Source organism: Sparassis crispa, assembly GCF_003851025.1.
Source record: "Sparassis crispa DNA, contig_000005F, whole genome shotgun sequence".
NCBI classification, from domain to species: domain Eukaryota; kingdom Fungi; phylum Basidiomycota; class Agaricomycetes; order Polyporales; family Sparassidaceae; genus Sparassis; species Sparassis crispa.
The window spans coordinates 330491-344764 of record NW_020939752.1 but is presented as its reverse complement, the minus strand read 5'-3'; the positions used below and the strand labels follow the sequence as shown (position 1 = coordinate 344764).

The 14274-nt window shown below is 55.2% G+C and overlaps 7 protein-coding genes across 7 annotated transcripts; 3 read left to right on the top strand and 4 right to left on the bottom strand.

Moving 5' to 3' along the window:
- Positions 1-1006: 1006 nt before the first annotated feature.
- Positions 1007-3110, top strand: SCP_0601310 (hypothetical protein; the record flags this gene model as incomplete). Its single annotated transcript, XM_027759265.1, has 2 exons — positions 1007-1176; positions 2975-3110. The coding sequence occupies 2 exons, from the start codon at positions 1007-1009 to the stop codon at positions 3108-3110; spliced, it is 306 nt and encodes a 101-aa protein (XP_027615066.1).
- An 859-nt stretch (positions 3111-3969) lies between these two features.
- SCP_0601300 (DSPc-domain-containing protein) lies at positions 3970-4655 on the bottom strand (the record flags this gene model as incomplete). Its single annotated transcript, XM_027759264.1, has 3 exons — positions 3970-4051; positions 4111-4238; positions 4296-4655. The coding sequence occupies 3 exons, from the start codon at positions 4653-4655 to the stop codon at positions 3970-3972; spliced, it is 570 nt and encodes a 189-aa protein (XP_027615065.1).
- Positions 4656-7142: 2487 nt separating this feature from the next.
- Positions 7143-7651, top strand: SCP_0601290 (hypothetical protein; the record flags this gene model as incomplete). Its single annotated transcript, XM_027759263.1, has 2 exons — positions 7143-7241; positions 7292-7651. The coding sequence occupies 2 exons, from the start codon at positions 7143-7145 to the stop codon at positions 7649-7651; spliced, it is 459 nt and encodes a 152-aa protein (XP_027615064.1).
- Positions 7652-8048: 397 nt separating this feature from the next.
- On the top strand, positions 8049-9021 carry SCP_0601280 (hypothetical protein; the record flags this gene model as incomplete). Its single annotated transcript, XM_027759262.1, has 3 exons — positions 8049-8549; positions 8635-8943; positions 8998-9021. The coding sequence occupies 3 exons, from the start codon at positions 8049-8051 to the stop codon at positions 9019-9021; spliced, it is 834 nt and encodes a 277-aa protein (XP_027615063.1).
- A 342-nt stretch (positions 9022-9363) lies between these two features.
- On the bottom strand, positions 9364-10050 carry SCP_0601270 (hypothetical protein; the record flags this gene model as incomplete). Its single annotated transcript, XM_027759261.1, has 1 exon — positions 9364-10050. One exon carries the CDS (start codon positions 10048-10050, stop codon positions 9364-9366), a length of 687 nt encoding a protein of 228 aa, XP_027615062.1.
- Positions 10051-10260: 210 nt separating this feature from the next.
- Positions 10261-10963, bottom strand: SCP_0601260 (hypothetical protein; the record flags this gene model as incomplete). Its single annotated transcript, XM_027759260.1, has 3 exons — positions 10261-10455; positions 10503-10697; positions 10748-10963. The coding sequence occupies 3 exons, from the start codon at positions 10961-10963 to the stop codon at positions 10261-10263; spliced, it is 606 nt and encodes a 201-aa protein (XP_027615061.1).
- A 511-nt stretch (positions 10964-11474) lies between these two features.
- SCP_0601250 (predicted protein) lies at positions 11475-14258 on the bottom strand (the record flags this gene model as incomplete). Its single annotated transcript, XM_027759259.1, has 5 exons — positions 11475-12433; positions 12486-12580; positions 12639-13186; positions 13245-13385; positions 14136-14258. The coding sequence occupies 5 exons, from the start codon at positions 14256-14258 to the stop codon at positions 11475-11477; spliced, it is 1866 nt and encodes a 621-aa protein (XP_027615060.1).
- Between the last annotated feature and the right edge of the window lie 16 nt (positions 14259-14274).

Below are 14274 nucleotides of genomic sequence, written 5' to 3'. Positions count from 1 at the left end.
CACTGCGCGTCGGCCGTCTTTCACCTTGAGCTCTATGTGATCATATCTGTAGTGTCGTGATTCACGTCGCACCTCTGTCGCCTAGAATAGGACGTTTTCCGGTACTCTGCCGCCGTGCAATACAGGACAACACGTCTTTCTCTGGTCCGAGACTTTCCATGGAGTTACCTGTACTAGGCCGCCGCTAGGACATGTTTTTCTTCCATTCAGGCTATCATTATCAAGCACAGGAATAATTATTGCTGCAAATACACTCAATCTGGAACCACTTTCGGATCTCATGCGGGATGGGTGGCGGCCCTGGGTCATCTGGGGTATGGTGATATATCTGCGCTCGTACCTCAAGCGTCGAGGTCAGGCCTCAAGTTCTGTATGCACACGTATGTGCAGTGCTCTGTGTCTTCGTGCAGTACTATTCGTCAGGTCAAAGGGTCACCCAATTCTGGGCAACCTTCAGTCCTCGCCGACCCGCTCGACCCCGATTTGACGAACGTACTTCTCCAAGATTTCCAATGTGCTTACAGAGCTTTAATCACTGCAACGAGGTGATCTGCAATACCGTGAGCTCAAGGGTGAGCTTACAAAATTGGTGGCACCGTTGAAGTGGAACCTTCGTTATCTCTTAGCAATCGCGCATGCCCCCGATCAACATGTTTTTGCCTTCTCCGCCAATCGCTGCATCTTGACTTCTGAAGTCTATATCTGGCTCCTCTACGCGCGCGTTTCCATCAAGTCGTGCTCCTGGTCGTGCTAGTCTCAGGGCTCCTAGTCGATTCTTCAAGCTTGATAATCAAATTCAGGATGTCCACGCTAATTTACCGTTCCCGAGGAAAGCATCAATTTTTCGCGTGACTTGCACGCAGGCTCCTCAGCTGGTGCTTGTGCGCTCTATGCGACCATATCCCCTCGATTTTCTTGGCTTGCACGTGCAAACTGCGGAGTCAGCCATGGTCGTTCGGTAGCAGTATACGAGAGACACCGAACCTATCCTGCACTCCAATTGGCCATGTTCAGCACGCATGCACCCCCAGCACCTAATCAACCATCCCCCCGCGCTACTCCGATTATGCTAACCCATATCTCCGCCCTTCTGCAGCAGGATCGCCATGATCCCCGAGCCTGGGTAGTGGTGTCCTTTTCTGCGACTCGCGAGAACCCCGCCTTCATTCTATACAGGTGCGCAAACCGCAGCCCTCGATTTTGCATTCTCTTGATACCTCCGCATCCGAAACCTCGTGTCCACCATGGCCAGACCCACTCTTAAATTTGAGTTCGCTCAGAAGCGTTGCGAATTCGATTATCGCATGTATATCAATGTGAACGTGTCGTACACGTGATTCCGACGCGTATAGTGCACCTTTTTGGTGTACAGAATTTCCGTTGATGTTATCTGCAGATGCGTCTATTCAGCCCTGGATCACGCACGTTATCCGTATTTGCAGTTTTCAGGTGTGTCCGCTGGTAAGTTCTACCGCGAAGCAGCACCGAGGTACTCACACGAAAATAAGCACTGTCTTCAGTTCAATATGCCCTGCTTGTTACGCATCGGCGAAGGAAGTGATTTCTTCACCAACTGCGCGCAGAAATGGGACATTCTGCAAGTTGCTAATGAACCTCAACATGAACGAGGAAGGCGATTTCCAGCTCTGTCGTCACATCAAATATTGCCCGTGTCTTCGTCGGCTTCGTTGATTCTTGGCTCCTCATTTTGTGACTCCCTGTTTGGCAATTCTTGCCGCGTTTGACCGTCTGCTTCCCTCCAAGTCTCTGTGGCCCTACCTGTCAATCTCCACTTCGTCCGTAGTTGCTCCGTCTTGCGCATATCCCTACGCTTGATCTCTTACTCTCGTTCTCCCTTAGAAATGTGTTTGTGGACTAAAGATGCCCCCCATGCCTTCTTTCCACCGGAACTCCCTATTTCATTGTGGATGCAGTCGAGGCACTTCTCCCATGGTGCGTCGCGACAAGAAGCACCCGGCATCTCATCTTTACTCCAGCTCCCATCCTCTGAGTCGACTTTCCGAAGGATCGTGCAGCGCCATCACTTCGACTCCCTTTCTGTGTGTCTGCTAGATCAACCCCGGCGTGACGCTACGTCGTCTCTACTGCTCCGAGAAAAAATGGCTGGCGTCTCGGAGGTGCACCTCACGTGCGTTGTCTCTACGTCCTGTGCGTGCGAATATGCTGTACGCTGCGCGCGAAGCCATTCGCTCGATTCAGGTCGCTTCGGGCCCGATCCTGGTCGTGAATTCTGCGCCCGCCTCCCGTTTCTGTGTTTCCCCTTTCCCTGTGCTTCATGTCCGAATCTTAGTTCGTTCCCCCTTTCCATATCTTATTTCCCCCTCTCTATCTTCCTGTTTCTGCAACGTGTTTCTAATGCGCGGCGTGATCCCTTCGCCTTCGCGCTTTCTTTCTAGATGTCGATAGTTCGGATGGTAGGCCGTGAAGCTTGAAGACGAAGCGATCTCGCAACAAGCGTAGCGCGCCTCAAGTGGCTACGAACGCTCATTCTATTCACGCCAGCGGTCCCAATGCCCTTGGGCCTTGCGCCAATCGGATTCGGACTCTGACTCCATTACGGTTTGGACAATACTGGGGCTTTCACGTTTCCAGTGCCTCTGATATTGCGACGAGTTAAATTTCCCTCGCGCCCTCTCGGCGCTCTACTCTATTACTCAATCACACAGCACATTCTCGCCGGCACGCACCCCCCACGCCCACGCCCACCGCCCAAGCTCCACGCAACATTTCCGCACCGAGTCCAGACTCTGCGCGCACAGATGAAGACCGCCCCGCTATCTCGGTCCACGCTCGATCGCTGATCGCGAATTCAATTATTGGGGTGCGTTCCACGCACGCGTTCGGCGTGTTCAATTATGCCAGGCACGCGGCGCGGGGAGCTGGGATAAGTAGTAGAGCGCGTGCGCATATTTTAGCGAGTCCGTTCTGATGTGATCGCTGCTCTGGTGTCCAGTGTGAATCTGCGGGCTTGTGGCGTTCTGAATTCCAAAACGTTTATGGCGTGCGCGGGGCCGCCATCGATGCGCCTTGGGCGTCTCCCAGTTGGGGTGACGCCGACGCCGACGCCGACGATGGGGTATGAGAGCTGATCGCGAATTTGCGAAGCGATTCGCGCCAGCCACTCGGGCGGGGTGTGCTCGCGACGTCGCCGGAACCTGCTGTGTGTGCCTGCTGCCTCCCCTCGATTGCAGGACGTGCAGCAGCTGTGGCTTCTCCTTCGCCGGGTTCGAATGCAAGCTGCGGGCTTCTCGGGCGCGCGAGCACACGGTGACGGAACTGCAGTACTGTACCGCGAGACGCGCCGTATAATTCTATTGAGAAACCCCCAGAAACCCGGAAACCCCAGACAGGGTGTCGCTCTGGGATAATTTAGGAAGCGACGATTGATCGCGCTGCTGCGAACTCAATCGGCTTCGGATTTGGGTATTGAATTGCGCGCGTACGGCCCTGAGGCTGAGGGTCTAGCTCTACGCGTTGTTGATGAAGGACGCAGGACGCGAGGTTAGTTTAGTAACCAGTATCATTCTCGACGCACGAGAGGTATGCAAAGTACAGCTATACAGGTACATACAGATGCAGCAGGCAAAACCGAGAAGGCAGTATTCGATATAGATACAGCAGAGTCCCAAAGCGAGCGTACACGACTGCGACGCGTGGTATATGTGTATTTCGCGATTTTGTCGCTGAAGCAGGCGAACGAGGTTTAAGCGGGAGTTGCGCGGAGGCCATCGCGCGTCCGTGCACAATAGATATGTGGAGCTGTTCTGATGAGCGAGGACGGCGCGGCGGGAAGACCGGTGCGCGTAGAGGATAAGGGGGGTACTCGCAGCGGTTGAGACGCCGGACGGACCAAGCACCGGGAACCAGGCGCACACGTCATCCCCCCAATTCAGGCCGACCCCTTCGCCATGCGTCGCACGCGGCTCGTGGAGGCGCGATACGGGTGAATCAGCGGGGGGTGGTGCTCGCGCGGCGCATGACGGGGCGGCCTTCGGCGTGGTGCCACTGCTGTTCCCACTCTTGCAGGCACCTGAGCGTAGCGGAGAGAGTCAGCGAGGCGAAGCACAAAAGGAAGAGGGAAGAACGCACCGGACGAAGCTCGAGTTAGGCTTGATGCAGGCGCGCTTGCGGCGCACGAGGTCGTAGGCGGAGGCGTAGGACATGTTGTGGGTGTAGATGAGGTAGGCGATGACGACGGCGGCGGAGCGCGAGACGCCCTGGGGGAGCACCAGTGTCAGCGAAAGAAGGAGAAAAAAAGAGAGGTGGGTGCGCACCTGCTGGCAGTGCACGAGCACGTTCACGCCCTTGCGAAGGCGGTCGTCGATCCAGCGGACGGTGGCCTCGAGATGGGGCTTGAGGTCGGCAGAGGTGCTGTCGAGGATGTCGAGGCGGTAGGCCTCGAGGCCGTGCTTGGCGTGTGCGTCGACGGAGGGCAGCCAGGGCGCGTCGAGCACCTGGACGAGGGCGGAGATCTTGTTGGACTCGAGGAGCACCGGGTCGAGGATGGCGGAGAAGGAGCCGAGAAAGAGTGCGCCGGTGCGGGCACTGGGCGACGGGCTCGGGGGGAGGATGAGGTGCATGGGCGTGCACATGGCCTGCATGACCTCTGGTGGGAGATTGTCGAAGCGGATCATCGGGCGAGGGAAATATTGTGAAAGAAAATTGGTGGTCGGCGTGAGTGACGACGACGACGGAGAGACTGGGCGACTGTGCAGCATTGGTGGAGTGGGAGCATGGTATATATACAAAAGTCGGAGCGGATGCGGGCGCGGAGGTGGGTACGCGCAGGCGCCAATTGGGGGTATCCAGATTTCACCGCGGGCAATCTCAGATTCGGAAGTTATCGATTGCCCACGGGCGATCTGGGCCTTTTCAATGGTGTCCTTGCCCAGGCCCGCCTCCATACCTTAGGTTCAGTCACAGGTCACACCCTTGTGAACTGTCTTGTGTAGCGTAGTCGGTTCGAATTCATCTGTTCTCTGTTCTCTGAGCTTGCCAAAATCCACTCTCGAGAGCCAAACTCCCAAATCTGGCTTCCCGACGCGTGAACGAAGTCAAGTTGGCCTGTCACAGGTCACAAAGTCTCTGATCCGCCCGAGGTTCCCGCGCACCTCCAAAGTTCAGGCCATTCTCCTCGCCATCCTCGACACTCTACTGCTTCGTGGAGAGGGTCTACTGTACACCGAGACTATGCCCAGAAGAAATGGAAAGGACTAACACTGCGCTGTCACCGCTCCCGCACCCGCTTTGGTGTCTTCGTGGCGCTTCTCCTCCGAGTTCGGACACACCGCCCATTGCGGATTCCAGTCACCATTACCTTTTGCTCCAGCTGCCAGAGTCCTCCAGAGTCGCCCCCGGATTTACTTCCGCACCCGGACCCGCTCGTGGCGGCAGCGCGTGCACCCCAGCCGCTGCCGCGCTTGTCCCTGCGACCATCCGAGTGACGTCGGCGCGGCTATGACGCAGCTCTGGCTGTGGAGCGGGCACGACCAGCCTTTGCCCGCGGTCTGGCTCAGCTCTATGTTGGAGTGATCCTGTTTGAGATCTTTTTTTCTCTTTCCTTCTCTTTCTTTCCCTTAATAATCCAATCCTATTCGTTCTTCCCTGGGATCTGTTTTGCTTTCGCCGGCCTCGTCGTAAACCCCAGTCATTTTCACAATCTCTCCGCGATGACGTACTTTCCGCGCTGCCGTCGAGCCATATCTATGAAAAGCCTTCGACTCCTGCCCAACGAATGACACTCAGCAAGAACGTCGCCGTGGACCGCACGAGATGATGCAACACCGCAGATTTCGAGGTATTTTAACACACGGCGGGTCGCACCCATGCAATTCTGGTCTTGGCACTGTCGCCCCCGTCCCGTCTTCTGGCGAATTTTTTCTGCCCCCTTAGCTGTACGGATCATGGCACTGTCCCTGTCTTGGTGCTCGAGCCTCTGCCGCGGTGTCATACTTGCAGACCGGTCCGACGACTCGCTATCTGTATTCTTTCGCCCCTCGTGCCCGCGCTTCCCTCTCTGGACCGATAGCTTTTACGGCATCCGACCCCGTCTCGACCGGTCGTTTTCGCAATTTTGGCGGATGCGGATGCTTTTCTCTCCGGAGGGTTTTGAAGCGTGGCTGTCGCTGTCTTGGTGTGAGACCAGCGGTATGATATGGCCCGACAACTCGTTGTGTGTGTGCTTTCGCTCCAAGTGCTTGTGCTTCGCCTCTCTGGACTGATGGCTATTACGGTATTCGAACCCCGCCTCGAACGCGACGCGGTCGGTCGTTTTCGCAATTTTGGCGGATGATGCAGCTGCCGCGTTTCGCGGATGCTTTCTCTCCGGAGAGGTTTGGAGCATGGCCGTGTCTTGGTGTGAGACCGGCGGTACCATATGGTCCGACATCGCAGTATGTGTATGCTTTTGCTCGTCGTGCTTGTGCTTCACTCTCTGGACTGAGTATTCGACCCCGTATCGAACGTAACGCGATCGGTCGCTTTCGCAATTTTGGCGTTTGAGGCGTTGTCGAACAATGTCTGATCTAGCGGTGGTCTGCAAGGAACGGCACACATTGCAGTGCCGAGTTCAGATTCGAGACGGAAGGCAGGACAAATACTACCACAGACTGCGGCTGGACGACATGATCCACGTCGAAGAATATTAATCATGGCCTAACGACGCTGATCTGGAACGGGCGCGTCCGTACTGTATTCATGTCCCGCTAACCTATCTGAGGTGCTGCTACCTGCTCACTTATCGTTCATAGTCCTCGCGTTTATATATCCTTGCGTGAGCCTCCGTCGCCGTGTCGCTCTTGACTATTAGCGTCAATTAACTCGGTGCCGCTTCGCTCGCTCGAATTCTGCTTCTGGGCACACCTCAGCCAGTCCTTTTGCTCTCAATTACCTCCCCTCCGCAAAGTTTTAAAGTCGCCGTCCTTGGCCACATGGGGTACACGCTCCTCCCTTGAGGTTGCGCGAGTCCGTGGGGTAGGTGCATGCCCCTGAGATTGCGTGGACCCGGTGGTGTCTGTCTACGCTGGCTTGCGCATGCCGGACGGACAACGCACTTCTTTGGCGGTAATGACACGTTCACTGCGTCGCATGAGTAGATAAACTCGGACCCGATCTTCATCAACATGTCGAAATTCGCGCAGGACGAGGATCTGAGCGCTCGTTTCGCGGAGGCTGGTTTGATCGAGGAGGTCGCAAAGCTCTCGGAAGTCAAAGGACGAGTGGTAGGGTTTCATATCCTCCCTACCGCCCCTCACGCTCAGCCCGGGATCAGGCACGCGCTGTGGCGGACATTCACGATGGCCACTATCAACAGTTATCATTTCGTTCCAACAGCGCGCTCGTGATCAGAACACCCGATGAACGCACGACGACTCACAACGCTTTCACGTCCCGACGTCGAAGGTGGATCGCGCGAGCGGCCTATTGGAACACCAGGGGAACAGGCACAGCAGTGCACACGATACCCTTCCACCGGCCAAACTCGAGCACTCGAGCCGGGGCACACCATCCGCCATCAAGAGTCCTAGATGCAGAGCGCGCGCGCACCGATTCGGCGGTGCTTATGGGTAGGGGCAAGCAGTGGAGCCTCCAACGCGCAGCGTCTTTCCCCTGCGGAGCATCCCCCGTCTGACTCAGGCAGATCTCAACGTCGGCTTCAGCCCCGTTTAGTGCAGGTGAAGGGATACATGATTATGAGGAAATATATTTTAAATGCGTGCATGTCGCGACGCGCAAATATTCCGCGCTGTCGGCATGTTCAAACTCCGCTTTCTGCGGTTGCCGCTTTCCGACCCTGGCCAAATAACCGAGACGGGTGGGCGTGTAGTTGCCTGCTTGACTGGCTGAACTTGATACGCAACTCGCTCGAGCACAGTCACATACCGTTCGTCGACAGTGCTAACGTTGTCGACAGCCACTGTCAGCCAGTGCAGCAGTACGCATAATTATTCTGTTCCGATGCTGCGCTCAGTCATCTTTGTGCACTGTCAACGCAGAACCGGGCGGGATTCTTCTCGATACTTAACATCATGTCAGCTACCGAAGCGAACTATCCGTTCAACAAACCCACAGCGGATCTCACCGTGTGTTCTTCTGACAATGTGAATTTCGGCGTCCACAGAATTATTCTCGCCGAAGCATCGCCCGTCTTCGAGACCACGTTCCAGCTTCCCCAGCCACTCGATGCACAGAACCATCACGTTGTCAGCCTCACAGAAGAGTCTGGGACGCTGGACAAGCTATTCCGGATATGCTACCCAGTTCCCGACCCTCCGCTAGATTGTTTGGAGGATGTCGAAGCGGTTCTGGCGGCGGCAGCGAAGTACGACATGGATGAGGCGCAGGCTGTATGCAAGAAGGCGCTGCTGGATGCAGATTTGGTACAGCGAGATCCTGTTGGTGTCTACGCCATCGCCAGTCAACCTGAAGCTGGAAGATGTGACGCGTGCGGCCGCTCGACAAACGCTCCGCTATCCATACGAGCCGCTGGATTCCCCGTCCCACACTTTGGCGAAACTCCCCGCGATAGCGTACGCTTACCTGTTGCAGTACCGGGAACGATGCAGGCTCGCCGCTCTCAGAGCCATAGACATGTTCTCTGAGAACCTACCCTAGTACTGTTACAACTACGACTGCTTTAGATGTCGTGATGAAGACGGGCTTGAGCATGAGCCTGTACCTGCTGGGTGGGTCACGCGTAGATACAGCCTCGACGTCGATGTTAAAGACTATCTTTCCTACGCTGCGGAGCTCATGGAGGTATCCCCATGTGGAGACGCGCTGGTGGAAGATGCGGAACTCGGGTCCTGCCGCTTCGTGGAATCATCGTTGCCTGCCTGCAAGGATTGTCGCCGAGATATCTGCACTTTAATGCGAGATTGGCGGAACAGCCTTGCAGAAGATGTCAAAGGTGCCATTGCACAGGTAAATTGATATTGTCCCTTGCATGATGCACACCGTCTCATTCACGCTATACAGCAACAACTCCAGATTGCATTTTAGGAAGGTGAGTGCTATAGAATTGGCCATTTCTCAGTTGAATAACCTTCAGGATTGACTGTCCTCCGAATGTGTGGGCCTCCCAGGTAGTTGTGTTCCGGCCTGGTTTCGCGATTTGGGACATAACTGCTTTGAGAAACGCGCAGGCTCTCTGGTATTTTTTCAGATGGGTCTCCGTTATCCCGGATATTTGTTCACTCTCTGTGTAGTGAGGGCCAGCAGATGCAGATACAACATTTCTTACAAACCGGAAGACATGAGATGGTGGGTAATGGTACACTCAGCTGAGGTCATTACGGGCATGTACAGAGCAAAGCGCAGATTTCGATGGTGCGATAATGGTGTCTACTTCTGGTCTCTCTTCCTCTTGAGATCCTTAGGTGCAGGATCATTTGAAAGCATGACCATAGCATACGAAAGATAGATGCTGTCTTCTGTCCAAGGCTTCGCTTCATTACCTGTGTAATGTGCTCCACCCTCGCCTCTCTTCTTCCACACGATAGAACTCTTCGCAAAGTCGACAGAATAGAATGGCACGCTGGTCAAGCCGGTCAACCACCCCTCCGCACTCGGGACATCAATGATAACCTTCGGAGGCGGGACTGCACGATGGTAGATTGGGTACGATTTCAAGTCCACGTATGTGCGATCGTTGTTGAACTCTACGAATGCGTCTGAGAACTCGGTCTCGTCGGCGACACTCGCGAGCAGGGCCTCAACGTGCGCCTGGGTGAGCGGGTACACGGGCGCAGTCACGCTAATATAATCGTCGCCGTCGCCGGAGAGAAGTGCGCTGCCATCGAGCTTCGTGAGTACGGGCAAGAAGTGGACCTGTGCGTTGCTCCGCTGCACCATCGCCTCTGCGGCTGCATGCAAGACGTTATCTAGCCCGTTAAGCTCGACGGTCCCGATGCAGTACTTGTGTGCCAGGAGCACACCGAAGGGCAGCTGCATTTTGCCTAGCACGTCCTCCATCTTCTGCTGCGGGAGGGTGGCATCCGGACTCGCTTGGAACCCGCTCTGCCCAATCATTGTGTTACCAGTCCTGAAGACCTTGAACGCAATCACCGCACGATGTCCCTCTGTGATCTTGTCCACACGATGCACTGTGTCGGGATAGAATGCAGCCCAGGAGCCAGGATGCGCTTTGGCTCCACGGGAGCGGTACAGGTCATGATAATTGTCATGGCCAATGACCAGTAAACCGCCTTCGCAGTTGTCACCAAGGCCAACCAAGAATGTCTAAACAAGATCCCTCTCGGGTGTGTCTCTGTGAAATTGAAACATCCCGCCCGGGCCATAGATGTGAATCTTGTATGGCTCGACGCGCACCGCACTGGGAATGAAGTGCTCGCCCCAGTGCTTCTTAATTTCTTCGACGAGGCCGTCTGAGACGGTGAATTCGGAGGCGAGAATCTCGCGCGCATCTCGGACGTTCTTGTCGACCTTGGTCCTCGCGCCCGAACATCTCCAAAGTCTGATACCTCGCCATGCTCGTACCACTTCTTCAGACGATCCGCGATCGCCTCCTTATCCTCTTCTTCTGACTTTGGGACAAGCTCTCCGGAGAATTCGCACCCAGGACGTGTGACGGTGAGCTTGAAGGAGGCGTCCAAGGTGTCGCTCCAGCTATCTGAGCCGTGTTCCTTGTAAATCTCGCAAAGTTCTTTGATGCACGACTGTTATAATTGTCAGGGAAGTGAACATCCTCTAATGAAGGAGAACTGACCTCGTTAGGACCAGATACTTTTTTAGGCTGGGTACTAGCCCTCTCATCCTCATTCTCATCCATGTCGCGGTAGCTGTCATCCTCGTCAACGTATGTGTACCTCTCCTCGAAGAGATGCACCCTTGTCTTGCAATCTCCAATTTGCTGGAGGCGAAAGGGTGCCATGCTCAGGGCCTTCTGGAGGTCCAAAGCGGTGCGCACAGATGAGGGCAACATGGCCACTGGGGTTCGGAAATGGTGGGTAGGAGAACGTTGAAGCTGAGGGAAGGGAACGGGGCGCTGGTGATATTTAATGTCGACCGACTCATTACGTGTAAATGTTAGAGAACCATGGAACTTCAGCGCTTCAGCATCGAGGCAATCGGCTCGAGTGGTGTTGTTTCGGTTTCGAGTCATCTACCCCCCAAAAGGCAATAGGACTACCCTTTTGGGCGGACAGTCTGAAATCCGAGTCACACTGCCGACGAGACGAATTACATGAGTACCGATGCCCAGCTCGAATCCTCGAAAGTAAAGGAACTCAAGAACGTTGATCTGGATATTGGTAGTCAGATGAGACCTTGCCGCCACATTTCATCTATTATCGAAGAAGTTCACCAACAACCTGAAAACCCAAACGATAAAAAAAAACACAAACAAGAAAATGCATAATTATTCAGAGTCCACTAGCTATAGTAAGTCTAGCGATTTGAAGGCAGGAAGGAGAACAAAGAAAATCTACGAGATATTACTCACTCTCCTCGGTAGCATAACCATCCGAATCAACGCCATTCTCAGCATTCTGGACACGCTTACCCTTCCCGTTCACCACGCCAACATCCGAAACCATCTCTACCACGACCTGTCCACCGCCTTTCAACGCCTCCACATCGCCTAACCTCTTAGCGGGTTCCCACACGATCTCCTTCCGAGGGTAAGCTAGCACAAGTTTGAAGCCCCACCACTCGTCCTTCGACTTCCTGGAACTTTCAACTTCTTCGACCAAGCCAGCCTCTCCCGGAAGAACACCCGCTGGTGCAGTGAACGGATCCTTATCCTGCGCGAATTCCAACGGGATGAAGAGCGAGTCCACATATGCGTACAGCGCTGTGAGTGGGTCGCCCTCGCCGAAGAAGCGCACCGCCCGCCGCCCGTCAGGCATGCGTAAGCCAACGCGCAGAGTCTTTCCCCTACCCGTCTCGCCGGGGCGCGGCTCGCGCAGCACGAGCGCCTTCCGGGCATACCGCCGCCACTCCATCCTGCGAGCTTGGTACGCCCTCCGCCGCTCCTCCGCGCGCTCGCGCTCGGCCCTCTCACGCTGCTCAGCTTCTTCGCGTAGCCTCTGCTCCACCTGCGAGCGCTTCTCCTCCTCCAATCGGCGCTCGACGCGCTCCTTGTCGCGTCGCCGGGTCTCTTCGAACGCGCGGTCCTGTTCGGCGCGCAAGGCGCGTTCGTGCTCGCGCTCTGCAGCCTGGGTGCGCACGCGAGCGAGGAAAGGGGTCACGCGGGGCAATAGATGCTCGTTGAGGTGCGTGACGAGAGACTGAGCGGCTGTCGGAGCGGATGTAGAGGGAATAGCCGGGCCTTGGTGCCGTGAGAGGATTGTCAGAGTAGGCACAGGAGACGTGCTCGACGCGGTGCCTCTCCGAGCTTGAAGCGCGATGAAGGCGACGAAGGGGTACGTAGTGGCTTGCAATTTTTGGGAGGCTAGTAAACTCAGTGTGAAAATGAGTGCTCAGAAACTAGCGGTAGCACCTACCACTCCATGCTTCCCTATCTCTTATATCTCCTCCCCAGACGAGGATGTCATTCTCCTGGATCGCCTGGACAAGCGTTGGGTCCGTCAAAGTGCTCCTATGGCGCCCCGTCAGACATAGGACTCCAGTGAATTCAGTAGATCCAAAGAACTTGCCTCTTGAATTCAGCCACGTCATCGTGTTCCTCACTGACAAGCACAACACAACCGATCCTCACGTCCCTCTCGCAAGAGCGCACGAACTGTTCGTAGCTCCCCAAGAAGAAGTCAGGGAGGAGCTTCGTCTCACCATCAGCCTCTCCATCGACACCTCGAGGCGGCCTAGAAGTTAACGACGATGGTCCCGCAACACCCGCGGCGGTACCAGAGCTCAACCCATGCCCATTCGTGACTGGCGTTCCCACGTTCTTGTGCGTTGTGCCACTGCGGCTGACGCACACCGCCCCTGTCTCTTCCTCCAGCGCACGCACCCAGCGCTCCACAACGCTCTTCGAATCCATCGCTTTCCCGTCGCGGTTCATTCCGGGAAGCTGCCGGTAGGTGAACGTGAGGTTTGAGAAAGTGAACGGCGCAAATTGCGGAAGCGGAATGTGCAGAACGCGGAAGATAAACCGAATGATAGAGGTGAGGATGCGAAGGGGGAAGACGAGCACGGATAGGATAGCACGAAGCGGACGAGCTAGGGTGACTGAAGACGAAGTAGGCTGAACGAATGCCCAAAGGGTCGTCAGCGTCAGCGAAAGTCCCTGAGCGGGAACTCACTATTGGCCTAAATTCCCTGCCGCGGCCGTTCGGTATGAGCAGACCTTGCTCGGAGTCGTCAATCTCAAATTCTTCGACGGGTGGCCGAGAGACTGGAGCTGGAGCTGGAGTGCCATGGTCAAATATTATTTCTGCGGCGCGCTAGAGAAGTAAGTGAGTATATTATTCCAACCAAAATGGGGTAACAACATGGAGAAACTTTCCACATCCGGTTAACAACCAGTAGTAGATGAAAGTATACCATGAACTCTGTTTACGCAGAAGCACGAGAATAGTGAATACTAGGTACACACGTGGTCCGCGGACACTGGCACAAGCGACTCGAACGGAATCACGGTATGCGAAGAGTTCTTGTGCGAGTAATGAGGCGTGAATGCCTTGCGCTTCAGCTTGTAGCCGCACAGGTGGAGTCATACGGGTTGACCGAAGTTTAAAACCAACGCACTCATCAAATGAAGGACATCTGGAAAGAGGATTCTCGACGCGGAGATTCCAAAGCTGCGCTAAAGAATCTGACGTTGAGTAATATTATCTCCACGTCCTACAGCCACGGGTAGCCCGTTACTGGATATATGACGTGCCTCGATTCCACTAGCGAAATTACAAGCACAGGTCTCGGTATCCACGGAGGTTATGCGACTCGGAAGACAAATACGACATACACATAGCGCGGGCAGGATAAACGTTTCAATAGAGGATGTGGGGACGGCCGACGAAGATACCTCTTCCAAGGGCTGTGCGTCTCCCAGTCGTGTCACTCTGAAACACATACATGCTTGTGTTCCACATTAGAGGCACGTGGGAAAACACATGCAGCACTCGAGGAACAGCGATGAAAGACCACAAGGCCTGAGACACAGGTCACAGCACGACGAACGCTAATTGACATACCTGGACATCCCAACCGGCGCTCTGGAGCACACCTATCGCAACATCTTGGTCCCCGCCATCCATAAGGGCCTGCAGCTGTGAGAGCGCCTCCTTTTGTGTCACTGACAGTGATTCAATATCCATCCCGGAGGTCAAGTAG